Consider the following 17,666-nt stretch of genomic DNA (forward strand, 5'->3'; position numbering starts at 1 on the left):
GGTTTGGCTCAGTGGTAGAGCGTCGGTCTGCGGACTGAGGGGTCCCAGGTTTGATTCTGGTCGGGGCCATGTACGTTGGTTGCGGGCACATTTCCGTCAGGGGGTGTGCAGGAGGCAGCTGGTCGATGTTTCTCTCTCATCAATGTTTCTAGCTCTCTATCTCTCTCCCTTCCTCTCTGTAAAAAAATTAATAAAATATATATTTTTAAAAAAAACTTCAGCCGAAACCGTGGATAGAGCGTCGGCCTGCGGACTGAAAGGTCCCAGGTCCGGTCAAGGGCTTGTACCTTGGTTGCGGGCACATCCCCAGTAGAGAGTGTGCAGGAGGCAGCTGGTCGATGATTCTCTCTCCTCGATGTTTCTAACTCTCTATCCCTTTATCTTCCTCTCTGTGAAAAATCAATAAAATATATTTTTTTAAAAAGAAAAAGAAACAAAACTTCAGCCCTGGCTGGTCAGCACGCCCAGGTTCAGTCGCCATCCCCGTGGAGGGTGTAGGAGGCAGCCGATAGCTCTTTCCCTCTTCCCCTAAAAATCAATAAAAACGTTTATTTAAATAATAAAAAAAGGAAACAAAACAGTTAAACCTACTGTTTGTGTCAGTTCCTTTCGCACACCAGATTTTAGTACATTTTCCAGCTTTAATAAGAGGAAACTGGTTATGTCCAGACAGCTCTGGCTTGATGCCAGGGCCTTTACCTGCTCTTGTTAGGTGTCCATGGGAGCTAACATCAGGCAAGGACAGTTAACACAGACATGTATCTAGTTGCTGTTCACTCCTGATTTGGAAGGCAATCCTTGCTTACTTGGCTTTGAACCTAATGTCTGGAATTGGCAGTTTTGGCTGACTGGGCCCCTGCCCCGGGATGTAACACTGGTGGGGAAAGGCTTTGGCATGGCTGGGAGGTGTGAATGGCCTTGGTCATGGGGACACTTAGCAAACAAAATAAAGGCAGCTTTGGTGTCCTGTGGGGAATTGGGGAGTGGTGCCAGCTCCTGTAGTATTTTACTGTCTCCTTGCCTCTGAGTGCGGCTTCTTTTATGGCACCAGTGGTGAGTGGGCATTTCCAGAGGAATGGGCTGGGAGTGTGCAGTCAGCAGCTGTTAGCCCAGGTTCTCCTTTCTTCCTCTGGAGCCCATGAGGACCCGGCAGGTCCTGGCAGGGAAACAGGCGGCAGGCAGCCGGCTTGGTGGCAGCAGCAGGAAACGGATCTCGGCAGACCCCTCACTTGACCCACACCAGGCTCTTCATCCAGAGGCAGTCTCCGGAAACGGGAGGGTTTTCACACTGCCCAGCAAGTCTAGGACTGCCCGCCAGCGTCACTGTTAGAGCCTAGAACTGATGTCTCCTTTTACCTTTTTCCTCCCCTCAACAGGATCCAAGCAAAACTACCTGGAATCGCAAAGAAAAAGGCAGAATAAGTACATGGAAACCAGAAATGCCACAGTTACTAAAACACCATTTAATAGCTATACTGTTGTTACTTGTACTATGAAGGAAAGTGCTCAGTGTCAGCTTGAGCCTGCATTCCAAGCTTTTTTTGGTTTTTGTTTTTGCAATTTGGTGTTTCCCCCTCCTTTCCCTTTACCTGCAGAATCAAGCACAAGAATTATTGGACTAAAAAATGAACTGATATCTTAGAACATAAAAAAAAAGAATAAAGACAGATTCATTTGAATAGGCAAATCAATGCCTTAATGATGGTGGAGCCTTAATGGTGATATAGCTTGAAAGGGGAAAGATGGGAGGGTAAAGGAGAAAAATATAAAACACCCCTCTTGGGTTCTATTTAATTTTCAGAGCTATGTAATTTTCTTACATAGCTGCCCATCATAATTTTTCCCTTATTTTTAAGCTAAGAAATGGTTAACTTGAGAAATTATCTGGGGATAAGAGTGGGATTCCTTCCCACGAGCTTGTGGGGGGTTTTGCAGCCCTTGACCCCCTCTTTACGCCCCACAATGTGAGCAGCTACCCTTCATATTCCTCCTCCGCTTATAGATAAAACTTTCAGCTCTGAGTAACTTATAGGTGATGGTAACAATTCCCGGTTACCAGATGCCATCTGGTAGCCGAAAACCGAACCAGCCGGTGGGATTGGAGCGGGAGCCCGCACTGCCTGCCGCCGACAGGAAGGAGAGGCTCCGCCATCGGAAGGTGGTGTGGGGTCCTTCGGGACACTAGTTCCAAGCTTTAGTCTGAGAGCTTATTCCTGAATGTGCTTTCCTCCCCCTTCCTACCCACCTCGCCTCAAGTTTAATAAATATGGTTGTACTTTTCTTATCCTGAAACAAATGTCTGTAACTGCTGTATACTGCTGTAAACTTGTTAGCGGAAAAAATCTGCATGTGGGCTCCTGGGTTGTTGAGTTGTTGTGATCCTATCTCAGTCCGTGGAGGGGATGCCCAGAGGCACACTACGGAAACAGGCTTTCTCCTCATCTTTCCCCAGCCTCCCCTTCACGGCTGCCTCTGGCCTGTGCTCAGCGCTGGGCCCTGAAGCCACAGCCCGCGGTGGGCGGAGGTGCTGTGTCCGGCAGAGACCACAGATGAGCACAGGGAGGTGCACAGGCCGTGTTAACGGAGGCGGGCTTCTGGGTGTGCTGTGCCGAGGGCTCCTTTCTCTCCCAGGCACACAGGATGTCCTAGCGCCTGTGTCTGGGCCAGGCTCCCCTTTGGAGAGTTTTCCAGGAAGCCAGGCCAGGCACGGCAGGGTTGGGTGTGTTGATGGGCTCTGTGCAGTTAAAAGACACAGAGCATCGGGCGAAGGGCAACGGGGGACCTTGGATTCCCATTTGAGATTAAGCGTCCGCCTCCCCTTCCAACATGGAAATTCTGTAGATTTGAATGACACCTGTGAGTTCCTTCAGGTTGTAACTCATGACAACCCAGAGGGAACCTGCCTGGTGACTTCAGCGTGAGGGCCACGATGTGTGACGGCCCCAAAGCACTGCATGTAGGCTGAGGTGGCGGAAGGAGAGCGGCTGCTTTTGGGGGCAATTACTTAGGAGCTTAGATGGTCACAGGCATCCTTGCCTTACTGCATTCTATGTCTCAGCCCTTTGACACTTGAGCTGATTTCCGGTCATGGTGTAGAATGTGCATCCTCCGCCCCCCGCAGCCTCCCGGGAAGCCTGCACCGTGACCTCCGGGCCTCCCCTCCGGCCTGTCCACCCTGGGACCTGCGCCCGCTTCCTTTGGTAATGCTGTGCTTAGCTACTTGGGCAGGTCTTGTGCCACACAGGAACTTTATTTTATTTTAAGAAAAGCCCATAGATGAAAAATTCATGAAACTGTGCGTGTGTGTGCGTGCAACATAAAATACAGTAGCACCTAAGGAGCTTGAATCTTGGTTCCTGTGAAACTTTAAATTGATGTGGTATTAATAAAAATTGAAAAGTCTGGTGTCATTCTGCTAACTTTATTCTTTATACACAGTTTGAATAAAGAAAGAACCAAACAAGTCTTCCACTGGCCCCCACCCCCACTCCACTTTGCGGCTTTTAAAAGCAACTGAGAGTTGATACCAGTATCGGTGCCCCAGACTGCAGAACTTCCACAGGACAGCCAGGACGTGCGTTTGGTTTCTGAAAGGATGTAGGAGCCCCTCTAAGAGGTGAGCCTCAGGAGCAAGATGAGGAGTGGAAGGGGCCAGGGGTCTGCTGCCCCGTTCAGTCTCACACCAACTGAGGAGGGTCCCGCCTACAACACAGGAAGCAGCTTCCAAATCACACATGGCCATGACGACTCCGTCCATCGCCATGGAAAACAAAAACTAAATTCATCGGGTCTTTGCCGAAACACTTGTCACCTGGGACTCTCCTCCAAAACCAAGGCTGCCATGCCCCTTAAGCTGGATTTCTTTTTTTTAAGTTTACTCAACATACCTTACAAAACAGGCTGAAACTTAAAAAAATAGTAACTGATGCAAACTTGACAAATATGCATACAAATGCTTGGATAATGAATGTCACTAACATAGTACATAAATGTGTATTCAGAGTTAACATTTACGGTACATATTGGCCATATAGCAAGCATACCATTAACAAAAAGCTCATGAAGAAATGTCACCTGTTCACGTCAGACTCCCGAGACAAGGAGGCACACACCTAGAGGGACAGCCTGGCCCCTGGGCAATGAGGCCACAGCTCCAGCCGACACGGGCATCACCCACTGGCACCTGCCACTGGTGGTCAGCACTGAAGTGAGCGTTTGTGATGGCTGAGGGCTTATTAAAACGGATCACTGCCCCCCACCCCCCAGTGGTGGGCGCAGTGAGGTGGGCCCAGGAACTTGTTTCCGTTCGCTCCAATGCAATGCTGGCCTGGTGGCTACAATAGAATAGGTTGCCCCAATATGCCTACTGTTTTTGAACAGGCAGAGTAGCAAAAGTGGCAGAATACTAATTGTAGGTTTGAAAACGGCTTGTGTGAAGGAAAAGAAAAGAACGGCAGTGCCCAGCCTGGTGCCATCCATAATCCCTGGTCTCAAGCTTGTAATACTGTCTCAAAAACCCTGAGGGTTCAAACACTATTCACTCTCCAGTCAACTGAGAGCCATGCGCACAATGGCAGGGCCCTGGCCCTGGCCCTGGCGGGAGGCCTGGGGCCAGGCAGCAGTCAAACCCGCTTAGGTTCGGATGGACGGCTGCTGCCCATGCCTTCCTGCTGGGCCTGCGGCCTGAGAGTCACTCGGGGCAGTGTGCCGCCCCCCAGGTCACAGCTAACTGCCCGGGCACAGCCTGCAGCGCCCAGCATGCCGTCCTGCGGCCGGTCAGGTGGGAGCCTTCTCCTAACTTACCAGAGATCGGGAGGCAGCGTCATGTAGTGCAAAGAAACTGAACTGGACGTGTTTTATCCTAGTGTGTGTCCTGTCCCTAGCTGGCTGCGTGACAACTCAGTCTCCGGGCTTCCTTTTACCTCTCCGTGAAAGGGGTGGAGGCAGATACTAGTTACTCTCCAAGGTCTTTCCAACTCGGACAATCTTGAATTATATAAAAATGCTATAAAATCCGTGGTATAAAATCCAATTCCCAAATCAGGAAGAGTCGAGGGGACCGGGCCTGCGGCACTTGAACCCTGGGCTCTGGCCTGGCGGGGCCGGGATGGGGGAAGGGCTCCTCTTTGCTGTTCCCGCCACGGAGGCAGCCTGGCCTCCCCACACTCAGCCTTACGGCCGAAGAACCGGCCCGTGTGAAGAGCAGGCACGGGGCCGGAGTCCCCGGGTGGGACCCTCATCCCCTCTGCCCTCACCCCTTAAGTCCTTCTCCACCGCCTCGCAGCTTATCTCTGACACTCCTTAATAAATAAGACATTTGCACGCAAAGGTGACTGGGACAGCTCTCTCCCCGCCCCTCCCCTCCCCTATAAAAGCATTAAATACAGTTTCCAAATAAAATACAAAGAGCAAAAAGGGCCTGATTTGGGGGCCACCCGTTCTCCACAGGAGAATGAATCTACACATCCCTCTCGGACCTGCCTGGGAGATCACGGGGCCCCTCCCCGGCGGGGCCGACGAAGGCCGAGGCCGGCCCCAGGCCTGGGCCCCGAGGCCGGCGGCGCGCCCGCCGCGTACAAAGGAGCCGGGCGGGAGCGGGAGAGCAGCAGCGCCTGAGCTGCGGGGTGCGCGGAGCCCAGAGCAGGAGGGGCGCAAAGGAAAAAGTGCTAATCCCTTTGGGGGTCTCCTCCGGCGGCGCGGAGGGCGCGGGAGGCGGGCGGTGCCCACGCAGCCCGCAGTCCGGGGGCCCAGCCACCTCCTTCCCGCCCACGAAAACCGCCAGCCCGGGTGCGACGCCCCTTCCCCGCCGGGCTGCCCGGGCCCCGCCTCCGGAGCGGCCTGCGTCTGCGCCCCGGCCTCCGGGGCTCCGGCCAGGGACGGAGCGCCAGCCCCCTGGCCTCCCCGCAGCCCCGTCTCGGGTCCTAATACTGACCGCCGGCGCCCCCTCCTGGCCCCGCACAGCACCGCCGGGCCGGGCGGGGCTGCGGGCTCTCGTGCCGGAGCCCGGAGGCGGCGGGGGCTCCTCGGGAAACGCGGGGCCCCGTGCGGGGAGGGCCGGGGCGCGGGGTCCGTCTAGCACCGGGGACTCCGCGGCGCCCCGCCGACCCCCAACCTCCGCCCGGCCCGGCCAGCGGGGGGCAGCGGCGGCGCCTCCCAGGCAAGGCCGCCCCGCCCGGCCCGCGGCCCGTCACGCCCGGCACACGGCGCCCGCCTTGAGGTCCGCGCCGCCCTCGCGCGGCGCCGGCGCGGGCGGCCCGAAGCCCTCGTGGCCGTAGCAGCGCAGCGCCGCCTCCTCGTAGGCCTCCAGGATGGTCTGGCGCTCCTCGGGCGTGAAGTCCATGGAGAAGGGGTGCACCTGCAGGATGTGCCGCTTGATGGTGCTGACCTTGAGCGTGGCCAGCGCGCCGCCGCACACCATGCACACCAGGCCGCGCCGGCTGCCGTCGTAGTCCATCAGGTACTCGCCCCGCCAGCGCGGCTGGTAGTTGCGCCGCTGCTCCCGGCTGCGGGGAGGCGGCGGCGGCGGCGGCGGCGGGGGTGGTGGTGGGGGCGGGGGCGGCGGCGGCTGCGGGGGCAGCGGCGGGAAGGCCAGCCCCCCGGGCTCCTGGCCGTCCTCCTCGTCGTCCTCTCCCTCGGCGGGCCGCTCCGACGGCTCCCCGGGAGAAGGCGGGGCGGCGCCTGGGAAAGGACGGAGACCGCATTGGAGCGCCCTGCGTCTCCGCTGCACAGCCCCCACCTCTGCTCCCCGGCCCCCTCCTCCCCGACCTCTCCTCCGGCTTCCTCTCGCTGCCCCCTGGGCCCAGCCCGGCCTCCCGGCTCCCCCTCCGCCTGCCCTGCGCTCCCAGCTCACCCCACCACGCCTCCTCCTCCGGCTCCGCCTCCGGGCCCCCTCCCCCCGCCTCGGAGGCCGCGGCTGCGCCGGGGGCGGCGGGGGCCTGGGGGGGCTCGGGGCAGGGCAGCCCCAGGGCCAGCAGGTGGGCGGCCTTCTCGCTCCACTCCTGGGCGATGAGGGCCTTGACGGGCCCGCTGAGGCGCGTGGAGCCCGGGTGGCGCTGGCGGATGTGCCGCTTGATGGTGCTCATCTTGAGCGAGGCCAGCGCGCCCCCGCACACCATGCACACCAGGCCGCGCCGGCCGCCGTCCAGCTCCATGAGGTACTCCAGCCGCCAGCGCTCCTGGTAGTGGCGGCGGTGGTCGCGGCCCCGCGGGCCCCGGCCTGGGCCCCCCACCCTCTCGCCCTCCTCCAGCTCCTCCTTCTGGTCTGCGGGCCCGGGCCCCTCAGGGACCCCGCCAGCCTCTTCCTTTACGTCTGGGGGACTGGGATCCCGAGAGGAGGGGGCTCCAGCAGCGGGGGCCGGGTCCCGGCTTTTTCTGGTCAGGTCCTGGGGGACGAGGTCATCGTCTGTTGGGGAAGGGGTGAGGGAGAGGGGCTCAGCCTGCTGGCTAGGTTGTCCTCCCCCACGCAGAAGGGGGCCCTGTTCCTCACCCCAGGCCCAAGCTAGAGGGCGAGCCAGTGTGTGCAGGGAGGGGGAGAGAGAGGGGGGAGAAGAGGAACAGACCCACTCTGCAGGGCCACCTGGGCCCTGGACGGTCCTCGCACCTGGTGGGGGCTGAGTGAGCTCAGACAGGGTCTCGGCTTGGCCACCCCAGGCCTGCAGCAGGGCGCTGCGCTGGGGGCCGCTGAGCCCCAGGGAGCTGGGGTGCACCTCCAGCACGTGGGCACGGATGTCATCCAGATGCAGGCTGGGCAGTGCCCGGCCACATGCCATGCACACCAGCCGGTTCCCCCGAGGGTCATAGTCCATGAGACACTCTGCCCGGAACCAGTTCTGCAGGGACTCCTTCAGCCTCCGCTCCAGGCGCCGAGCCCCCAGCCCCCTGCTGCCCCTGGCCCTCCGGGAGGCCGCGTGGCGCTGGCGCCGAGCCCGGGCTGCCCCTGGGCCCCCTCGTCGCGGGCGCCTGCCGGCCCCGCCAGCTGGGGCTTTGCCTGGAAGGTTGGAGGGAGGGAAGGAACTGAGATGCTGCCCTCCGGGGAGCCCCCACCACAGCCAGGTCCTCCGCGAGCCTCTTCTCACGGACTCTGAGCCCTGGCCACGCTGCTGTCCTCTTCTCCCCTCATGTCTTCAGTCCCCCCGCTTCTAAGCCTCCTGCACACAAACCCCGAGGCCCACCCACTCCTCCCCCGGACCCAGATGCGAGCACCTTCTCTGGACTCCACTGTGCACCCTCAGTTCCCAGCCCTTCCCCTGCCTAGCCCCAGCCCCCACTCCCCTTAATCCTCCAAACGCCACCCAAAGTCACAGCTGTCGGGGTGCTGGAGGCTCCCCGGTCCCACTATCTCCCCCCCCCCCCCCCCCCCCCGAGACTGTGCACTAAGGGCGGTGAGCAGGCCCCGCCCAAAGGAAGCCAGGCAGCTGGCCGAGAAGCCGGGGTTGGCCCCACCTGCCCCCCGGCCCCTGCCCACATTACCTGGGCCCTTGGACGGGCAAGCTTGGAGGTGAGACCCCTCTTCTTCCTCTTCCTCTTCTTCCTCCTCCTCCTCCTCAGGCCCCTGGACCCCCAGGCCCTCAGCCTCGCCACAGGCTCCCAGCCCCAAGTGAGCATCCCAGCTGTTGCTGATCACTTCCTTCTCCCGGGGGCTCCAGTGCAGGGAGTAGGGGTGCTTTTGGCGGATGTGCCGCTTGATGGTGCTGAGCTTGAGCGTGGCCAGGGAGCTGCCGCACACCATGCACACCATGCCGTGCCGGGCGGGGTTGAAGTCCATCAGGTACTCCAGCCGCCAGTGGTCATGGTAGTACCGCCTGTGGTCGCGGCCTGGGATGCGGCTCTTGCCGGGCCTGGAGGCCCGGGCCTCGCTGTGGTCTGAGTATTTCCTGCCTGAAGATGGTGGTCCCCTGGACCTGGAGGAGGGTAGGGGGGCGCTCCCCCAGGTCCCCAAGGTCCCCCCTTCCAGATGAAGATCTTGCCCTGAGGAGGGGGAAAGGGAGACAGGCTTTGGTGTTCTGTAGCCCAAGAGGAGGAGGAGGGAGGGGTCGTTCAGGGGCAGGAACAACAGGAATATGGGAGAGCAGGGAGTCAAAGCAGGGGCCCTTTAGAGAGGGTGAGGGCCCTTTAAGAGAGGATCAAGAACAAAAGGATGCAGGGCGCTATGAGGGACTAGCTTTGACTTTTTTTAAAATAAGGTGAAGCCCAGGGAAGCAGCCGGCGCCTTAAGCACCCTTTTTGGACACGGGAGCTGCAGGGGTGAAGCCAGGAGAGCAGCAGGCTGGGCGGTTACAGCTGAGCAGAGCGGGCAGCCGGGCGAGAACAAAGGGGGCATCTGTCTGTGTCCAGGGCTGCGCACCGGACCCACCCGCCAGAGGCCCCGGCCAGGAGGGCCCCACCCACGGAGCGTCTTCCCACGTGTCCCGTTTCAGGGGTGCTGAGCATTGTCAGTTCCCCCCAGAGGCAGCCGCAGAAGCGATCCCCATGACAAAGCTGCCAGCACCTCCAGGGAAAGGACCCTGGCTTCCCTGGAGACGTTGAAAGGGGCGGCAGGAGGGCCACCAGCGTGGCTACTGAAAATTCTGCAGCAAGGAGCGGCCCCCGCCCACGGGGAGCTTCAGCCCGTTCAGTCTTCCTAGTGATTTGTTATTTGCTCTGGCAGCGAGCTGGCCACTGCCCAGCAGTCAGAGGGCGGGCACCAGAGCAGCCAGGAATGAGCCCAGTAACCCAGCCACGTTCCCCTTTGCCAGACAGACAGAGATCCAGAACAGTCCCCCACGCTAACGACAGTTTGGACCCAGATTTTATTTAAGCTGAACAGACCCGGTGTGGTTATTATCCAAATGGAGGATCTCAGGGCTGGGGGGTTGGGGGAGAGAGACACGACAAAAGACAGGATCAGAGAGGGCTCCCGTCGCCACTGTGTTTTGTTTAAATAGCTCCAAAGGAAAAAATACAGGCTTCCGAGGAAGAGGCCCGAGTTCGAGTCCTGCCTCCACTGGTAACTTGCTCTGCGACCTTTCATAGGCCATGTCGCTCTCTGGGCCTAAGCTCTTTGTCTGCAGAGGCCCTGGATAGCTAGCTGGTCTCTCAAGCATCCTTCCAGCGCTGGATCTAGGATAGTCCACGGCGAACTGGCCCTTTAAGAGCCGAAAAAAGGGGAGGAGCCGAGATTTTTTAAAAACAAAAGGGGATGGGGAGAGTTTGGGGGAGGGGGTAGCTCCGAGGTTAGGGCCATCTCCCTGCCCCTGACAGCCCTCGCGGGTCTGAAGGCGTTGACCTTGCAGCAGGGACGTGAGGAAGCGGTCCCCTCTGAGAGCAAATGGGGAGGACTGGCTGGCTGATCCCACTACAGCTGACAAATTGTGGCAAATTTTTCTGAAAAGACGGGAGATCCGCGGACAGGAGGGCATGTCAGCCTTTGTGGGTGAGCCCATCCCTGTACAACTGCCCACGGCGAGGAAGGCAGGGGCGGCCCCCCGAGGCGCAGGCTGCCCTCTCTCCTAGGAGAACGCGGGGTTAAAGAAAAAGGGTTCCGTCCCTAAGCAAAGGGAGAGGGGCCGCCCCTACAGCTCCGCTCAACCCGGGGGAATCCCCAGAGGGACCCACAGTCCGGGCACACTTTTAAGGGACAGCGATGAGGGAGCCCACCTGGGAGGCTGAGACAGAGGGCGGGCGGGGGCCCAATCCACAGCCCGGAGCGCGCGACCCGCCGCGCCCGGCCCGGCCCGGCCCGGCCCTTCGGGGCCCTCGGACCGCGCCTCCAGGGCGGGGGCCACGGGCCCCTTTAAGGGGCTGGGGATCCGCCCGCGCCCCGTGGGCCGACCCCGGGAGCTGGGCGGGGGGCTCCCCCGCCGGCCCTGCAGCCGCGACCTGCGCCCGCCAGGTGGCGCCCCCGGCCGCCGGCCCGTGTCCCCCCCTTTGTTCGGCGGCGCAGAGGGGCCCGGAGCCCGGAGCCGCTGCCCTCCCATCCCCCACGCCGGGGCCCCCACCCCGCCGCCGGCCCCAGCGCTTACCGCCGTCGTCGTCCTCGGGCTCCGCGCCGCCGCTCAGTCCCGCGGGCGGCAGCCGTCGGCCCCGTGCCGAGGCCGCTGCTGGCCCGGGGCCGCCCCTGCCGCCGCCGCTCCGGCTCCGGTGGTCCCCGCCGGGTTCCATGCGCCGCGCCGTGGAGCGGGGCCCCCGGGCGGCGGGGCGCGGCGCCGGCGGCGGCCCGCGCGGGCACTCGGGGCGCGGGGCGCCGGGGCGCGGGGCGCATGCAGGGGCAGCGGCCGCACGGACGGCTGGCTGCTCGCTCGGCGGCGCGGGCTGGACCGGGGTGGGGATTCCTGTCTGGGGGCCCCTGGGGCTCCTTTAAGGGCTCCTGGGTAAATTTAAAGGGGCCGCGCGCTATTTCCTCCTGCCAGCTCGCGGGGGGCTCGGGGGGAGAGGCGGGAGGCGACGCGTCAGGCCGAGGCTCCGCGGCCGGCGCCCGCCCCGGGCGTCAGGAGACGGACCTGGCCACCCGCGCGGGCCCCGCCGGGGCTGGGCTCCGGGGCTCCGGTCCCGGCGCCCGAAGGGTCACCGAGCTGGCGAGGGGCGCCGCGGCCGCTGCGACGCGCTTCCCGCGCGGCTGGGCTCACGGCCGCTGCACCCTCGGGGCATCGCGGGCGGCGCCGGCGGGGGTCGCGGGGAGACGGCCTCCCGCACGCCCGGCGCGGCCCCGGAGCGGACGCGGCTGGCAGGGGCCCCAGATGGCCGCGGCCCCGCCGAGAGGGTGGAGCCGCGGGGGCGGCCGCGCCCCCTCCCGCGGGAGCCGCCCGGGAGCGCCGGGGCGCGGGCTGCTCCATGGGAGGAGCGGGCGGCGCAGCTCCCTCCGCGGAGCCGGCGGGGCGGGACCGCGGCGCGGAGGCTCCGGCCGGGAGCGGAGCGCGGGAGCCGCAGCCGCTCTCCCCGGCTGCACTCTACCGGGCGGAGGGGGCCGGGATGGACGCCGGGCGGAGGGGACCGGGATGGACGCCGGGCGGAGGGGACCGGGATGGACGCCGGGCGGAGGGGACGGCAGGATGGGCGCCGGGCGGAGGGGGCGGCAGGATGGGCGCCGGGATGGACGCCGGGCGGAGGGGGCCGGGATGGACGCCGGGCGGAGGGGGCCGGGATGGACACCGGGCGGAGGGGGCCGGGATGGACGCCGGGCGGAGGGGGCGCGCGCTGGCCCGGGGTGCGGGAGGAGGCCCTCGGTGCAGCCCGGACCCCGCGCCCGGCCGGGGAGGCGAAGGACGCCGCGGCGGGCGGGGCGCCGGTCCCCCGAGGACGCGCCGCAAAGGCTGGGGGCGCTGGGGACGCTGGCTTTGAGCCCGGGACGCCCCAGCCCCAGCCCCGGGAATCGGAGAGAAGGGATTCGGAGAGGCAGCCGGGGGCGTGGCTGCTGGGGTTCTTCCTCGGGACCCGCTGGGGTCGCAGGCACTGGTCCCCCACACAAAGGCGATCCCTGCAGGGCCAGAGGACGGGGCGGGAGTCCATGCGGGATCTTACTGTCCAGAGGGGGGTTCCTCTCTTCGCTGGGGCGGTCCCTGCTGGCAGAGGGCGAGAGAGAGAAACATCGATGTGAGAGAGAAACATATGGGTTGCCTCCCGGATGTGCCCCAACCTGGGATCAAACCCACAACCTTTTGGTACATGGGCAATGCCCCAGCCAACCACGTCACCCGGCCAGGGTGTGCTTAAATTTTCTTTTTTAAAAAAATATTATTGAAACTATTACATATGTGTGTCCCCCTTCTCCCCTCCCCATTGGCCCCTTCTACCCAGCCCCACCCCAAAACCCCTCAGGCCCTCGCCACCCTATTGTCTGTGTCCGTGGGTTATGTGTACAAGTCCTTGGTTAAGTGCCTAAAGGTGTCTGTCACCACGGGAGATGTCTCTTCTCTGCCTGGTCCCCTGAGTGTTTATGAGACGTCACCTTGGGTAAACTGAGTCTCCTGCAGCCATGCACTCTCTGCTGCTGGCCTCGCTCTCAGGGTGGAGCTGCACTTCCTCTTACCAGCGTGGGATCAGAGCCCCTTTCCCCAGTGATCAGAGCCCCTTTTCCCAGTGGTCCCCGGCCCCTGCTGATGGGGTGCCAGAGGAGGGGGGAGTGGGGGCTCCTTCGCTCATTATGTTCTTCACTTTCCCTCGGTGCCAGGCCCCGGGACACAAAGAGAAAGTAAGACAGACACACGCCTGGCCTCCGGGGCGCCTGAGTATGTTTGTGTGTGTTTTTAATTAGGAGGGTAACACGCTTGGGGCTACCCTCGTTGATTCGGTAAACGTCCTTGAGCGGGTGATTTTATTTATTTTTATTTTTTTTAAATATGTTTTATTGATTTTTTACAGAGAGGAAGGGAGAAAGTTAGAAAGCTATTGTAGAAATGTCGATGAGAGAGAAACATCTACCAGCTGCCTACCAGGGATGTGCCCACAACCAACGTACATGCCCTTGACCGGAATCGAACCTGGAACCTTTCAGTCCGCATACCGACGCTCTAGCCACTGAGCCAAACCGGTTTCGGCATGAGCGGGTGATTTTATTCTTCACCAGAAGAAGGCTCCACCAGGAGCCGTTTGTAACGGCCTCCGGCGAGCCTCTCTCTGCCCACATCCTGCAGAGCCCAGACCGGCTCCAGGCTCCACAGTCCCCCAAGCCTTTCCCGCTCACAGCTGACCGCCGCCCACCCAAGGGAAGCTTCGCTTTGCATATGAAGAAAGGGGGGATCCGGTTCTAGAGTCTCACCCCAAGCCATCCGTTCACTTTCTCCCCCTCCCCCCCCTTCAGAAAACATTGACTGAGCCGGTCCTGAGTGCCTAGCCCTGGGGTGGGGATATAAAGGTTTAAAAAGAAATAACAGCCCGGCCGAAACCGGTTTGGCTCAGTGGTAGAGCATTGGTCTGCGGACTGAAGAGTCCCGGGTTCGATTCCAGTCAAGGGCATGTACCTTGGTTGCAGGCACATCCCTGGTAGGGGGTGTGCAAGAGGCAGCTGGTCGATGTTTCTCTCTCATGGACCTTTCTTAGCTCTCTATCTCTGCCCCTTCCTCTCTGTAAAAAAATCAATAAAATATATATTTAAAAAATAATAATAAAATATACAACAGCCCGGAGGGAGCTCATTCCTCCCTCCCACACACACACACCCTAAAAGCTCTCCACCTACTGAGTCTGCTGTGGGACAGGGAGAAACGGTGACAGCCAGGGCCTTATCTTGATCTTCATGGATCCTGGGTACTTTTACCTCCATGGACATCTTCCTTTAAAAAAAAAAGTGAGCCCAACTGGCTCAGTGGGTGAGCGCCAACCTATGAACCAGGAGGTCACGGTTCGATTCCCAGTCAGGGCCCAGGCCCAGGTTGTGGGCTCATTCCCCAGTGTGGGGTGTGCAAGGAGCAGCTGATCAGTGATTCTCTCTCATCGTTGCTTCTTCTTTCTCTCCCTCTCCCTTCCTCTCTGAAATCGATAAAATATATTTTAAAGTGATTTAATAATTTTTGAGAGCCCTGCAAATTGCTTTATTTTTCCCGTTGTGAGAAAAAGCACACATCTTCTTTGACCCTTTAAGAGTTCGTTTTGGACTTCTGATTTCAAAGTAAGTTTTCAAAGATGTTTTCATGAGCCCCTAGATAGAAGTATGGTGGGCTCTAGGCATTGCCCTGTTCCTGTGGGTTCCCTGGCCTGGATCACAATCGGGTGAAGGCAGGTTTCCGCTGGGAGAGGCAGAAGAGGAGAGAGAAACGAACGGGGCGGGAGCCCTGGGTGCCCCGCGGAGCGCCTGTGTGTCCCGGAGGCCGTGGAGTGCCGGTGGTGGTCGGTGTTCAGAGCACCCGGCGGCCGCCCTGAGCGCAGGGGCCGGGAGGGGAGGCTCCGCACCATCAGGAATCACGTTACGGCGGCGGCCGCGGGCCCACCGAGAGGAAACCCAAGATTGGAGCGGCGCCACCCACCGTGGTACCCGCACTGGACACCAGGGGCGCCAGAGGGCAGGGGCGGTGAAGGGCCACCTGAGCCCCGCTCTCTGGCATTGCCAGGCGGAAAGGACACCTCGCCAGTGAGCTATGTATTAGCCAAACGTGTACTGAAAGCTGCTTCTACTCAAGGGGCATCTCTTCGTTATTCCCTAGCCCAGACGGGACCCTTTTAACTAATTTCTAACTAATTAGTCTAGGACAGTGATGGGCAAACTCATCAGTCCACAGAGCCAAATATCAACAGGACAGCGATTGAAATTTCTTTTGAGAGCCAAATTTTTTAAGCTTCTTCTAACGCCTCTTCTTCAAAATAGACTCGCCCAGGCCGTGGTATTTTGTGGGAAAGCCACACTCAAGGGGCCAAAGAGCCACATGTGGCTCGCGAGCCGCAGTTTGCGGACCACGTGTCTAGGAAAGCCTGCTGCGGTCCTAGGTTAGCCATATGAAGAGGGTGGAATCACAGGAGATGGTGCCTGATGGAATATGATGATCAGAGAAAGGCCAGGCTGACGCTAATAACCTGGAAAGGAGGGACAAGGGATATAAAATATATACATCTGGGGGTGGAGACAGAATGAGGTGACAAGCTGGAAGCTTTGGAGCCCATATCAAACCCAGAACCCTTCGTTTGTGCACCCTGCCTCTTCCCCTCCGTTCTCCGACTCCGATTCCCAGTCCGCTGTCCGGTCTCCAGCAGCGTGGGCTCCTTGGGGTCCCCACCCTGCAAGGCCCCAGTCTCCCGCGCGGCATCAGAGCTGTCCCCCCTGCTCCCACGCTCCTCCGCAGCCCCAGGGGCGGAAGGGCCTCGCGTAGATGCGGAATGGAGGAGCTGTGAGTAGTGTCCCTCAAGGAAGCTCTTAGGGCAGAGTAAATACAAACTAGACCTAAAGAAGCCGCGGGTTCTGGATCCCACTTCTCAGTGCAGCCCAGAACCAAGAAACTGGCTCTGAAAAGTAGCCTTTCGGCGTTCCCAGAGGGAAGACCTCAACTCTCTGGAAGAACAAAAGTCAATTAGCCACAGAGCCCATGAATGTCAAAGGGACTGTGCATGTAGATTGCAAATTAAGTCATCCGGTGAACAATTCCATAGGAATTCCAAACCTAGGTTATCCCAGGCATAAGCTATTGTACAACTCCAAACTCTGTATGTGTGTGTGGAGGGGAAAGGGTGTGGAGGAATTTCGGCCCCCAGTCACTCCAGTTTGAAAGTAAAGCAGCCAGTGTCATATTTATTTTTCTAAATGTGTGTTTTTTATTGATTTGAGAGAGAGGAAGCGAGAGAGAGAAACCTCTATTGGCTGCCTCCTGCACACCCTGCTCCGGGGATCAAGCCTGCAACCCAGGCTTGTGCCCTGACCGGGGAATCGAACTGGCAACCTCTTGCTGCCCAGGATGATGCTCAGCCAACTGAGCCACACCAGCCAGGACAATATCTGTTTTTAGAAAAGAGAAAACTGGCAAGCTGTTTCCCGGTGTTAATCTTAAATCGAGTGTTCAGAGCAGGTGAATAGGATGTGGCATCCCAAGAGGCACAGTCACAGACAGGAAAAGAAGCCATTTGTCCAAAACTCAGCTAGTAATTGGTGAAACGAAGTCTTAATCCCCAGCCTACCTATCTCCAAATTCTGACACTTAGAAACAGGATCAAAATATTACCGAAAAGAAACCTATTATATGTGTACGCATACGTACTCAGACGTCTCCGTTTTAGCAAATTCCAACATTTTGACACATTTGCTACATGACTTTTTTTTTTTAATATATTTTATTGATTTTTTTACAGAGAGGAAGGGAAAGAGATAGAGAGCTAGAAACGTCGATGAGAGAGAAACACTGACCAGCTGCCTCTTGCACACCCCCTACCGGGGATGTGCCCGCAACCAATGTACATGCCCTTGACCGGAATCGAACCTGGGACCTTTCAGTCCGCAGACCGACGCTCTACCACTGAGCCAAACCAGTTTCGGCTATTTTATTGATTTTTTACAGAGAGGAAGGGAGAGAGATAGAAAGCTAGAAACGTCAAGAGAGAAACATCGACCAGCTGCCTCTTGCACACTCCCTACCGGGGATGTGCTTGCAACCAAGGTACATGCCCTTGACCGGAATCGAACCTGGGACCTTTCAGTCCGCGGACCGACCCTCTACCGCTGAGCCAAACCGGTTTCGGCTACATGACGTTTCTTAAGAAATAAAATATCGCAGGCAGATGCAGCTCCTACGCAAGCCTTTGCTCTATTCCTCCCTCCCCGCCCCCAAATGCATGCTCCCGGAGATGGTGATCATTCCCACCAAGTTCTGGTATTTCTCTGCCCATGTAGCCATAAACAATATAAACCATGGCTTTTTAACAATAATTCAAGGACTTTCATGTTCTTTAATTTTAAATAAAAGCCATCACTTGTGCCGGAAACGGTTTGGCTCAGTGGTAGAGTGTCGGTCTGCGGACTGAAAGGTTCCGGGTTCGATTCCGGTCAAGGGCATGTACCTTGGTTGCGGGCACATCCCCGTAGGGGGTGTGCAAGAGGCAGCTGGTCGATGTTTCTCTCTCATCGATGTTTCTAGCTCTCTATCTCTCTCTCTTCCTCTCTGTGAAAAATCAATAAAATATTTTTTTTAAAGCCATCACTTGTTCAATTAAATAAGGAAGCCACAAGACTGAGATGGCACTAATGCCCAGGTTCCTACTAAGCTAACCAAAATCTA

At 59.4% G+C, this 17,666-nt stretch overlaps 2 protein-coding genes across 6 annotated transcripts in view; one reads left to right on the plus strand and one right to left on the minus strand.

Annotated features, from left to right (window-relative positions):
• Positions 1 to 3,394, plus strand: part of RTN3 (reticulon 3) — a 42,787-nt gene extending 39,393 nt beyond the window's left edge. For all 3 annotated transcript variants that reach the window (XM_045574068.1, XM_045574069.1, XM_036417205.2), the window contains one exon: positions 1,377 to 3,394. In XM_045574068.1, the coding sequence (XP_045430024.1) occupies positions 1,377 to 1,422 (46 nt within the window). In that variant the 3' untranslated portion in view covers positions 1,423 to 3,394. The remainder of the gene's footprint in view (positions 1 to 1,376) is intronic.
• On the minus strand, positions 1,559 to 11,865 carry ZFTA (zinc finger translocation associated). 3 transcript variants are annotated; one of them, XM_045574067.1, is made up of 5 exons: positions 11,001 to 11,832; positions 8,470 to 8,967; positions 7,601 to 7,987; positions 6,851 to 7,405; positions 1,559 to 6,678 (listed from the first exon to the last, which is right to left on the minus strand). In XM_045574067.1, exons 1-5 carry the CDS (start codon positions 11,137 to 11,139, stop codon positions 6,188 to 6,190), a joined length of 2,070 nt encoding a protein of 689 aa, XP_045430023.1. In that variant the 5' UTR covers positions 11,140 to 11,832; the 3' UTR covers positions 1,559 to 6,187. The 3 variants fall into 3 exon arrangements, with proteins under 3 accessions (XP_045430023.1, XP_036273100.1, XP_036273101.1); XM_036417207.2 differs by having other exon boundaries at positions 6,851 to 7,402; positions 11,001 to 11,817; XM_036417208.2 differs by lacking the exon at positions 7,601 to 7,987 and having other exon boundaries at positions 6,851 to 7,402; positions 11,001 to 11,865.
• Positions 11,866 to 17,666: the final 5,801 nt, after the last annotated feature.

Source organism: Pipistrellus kuhlii, unplaced genomic scaffold, assembly GCF_014108245.1.
Source record: "Pipistrellus kuhlii isolate mPipKuh1 unplaced genomic scaffold, mPipKuh1.p scaffold_m20_p_59, whole genome shotgun sequence".
NCBI lineage: Eukaryota > Metazoa > Chordata > Mammalia > Chiroptera > Vespertilionidae > Pipistrellus > Pipistrellus kuhlii.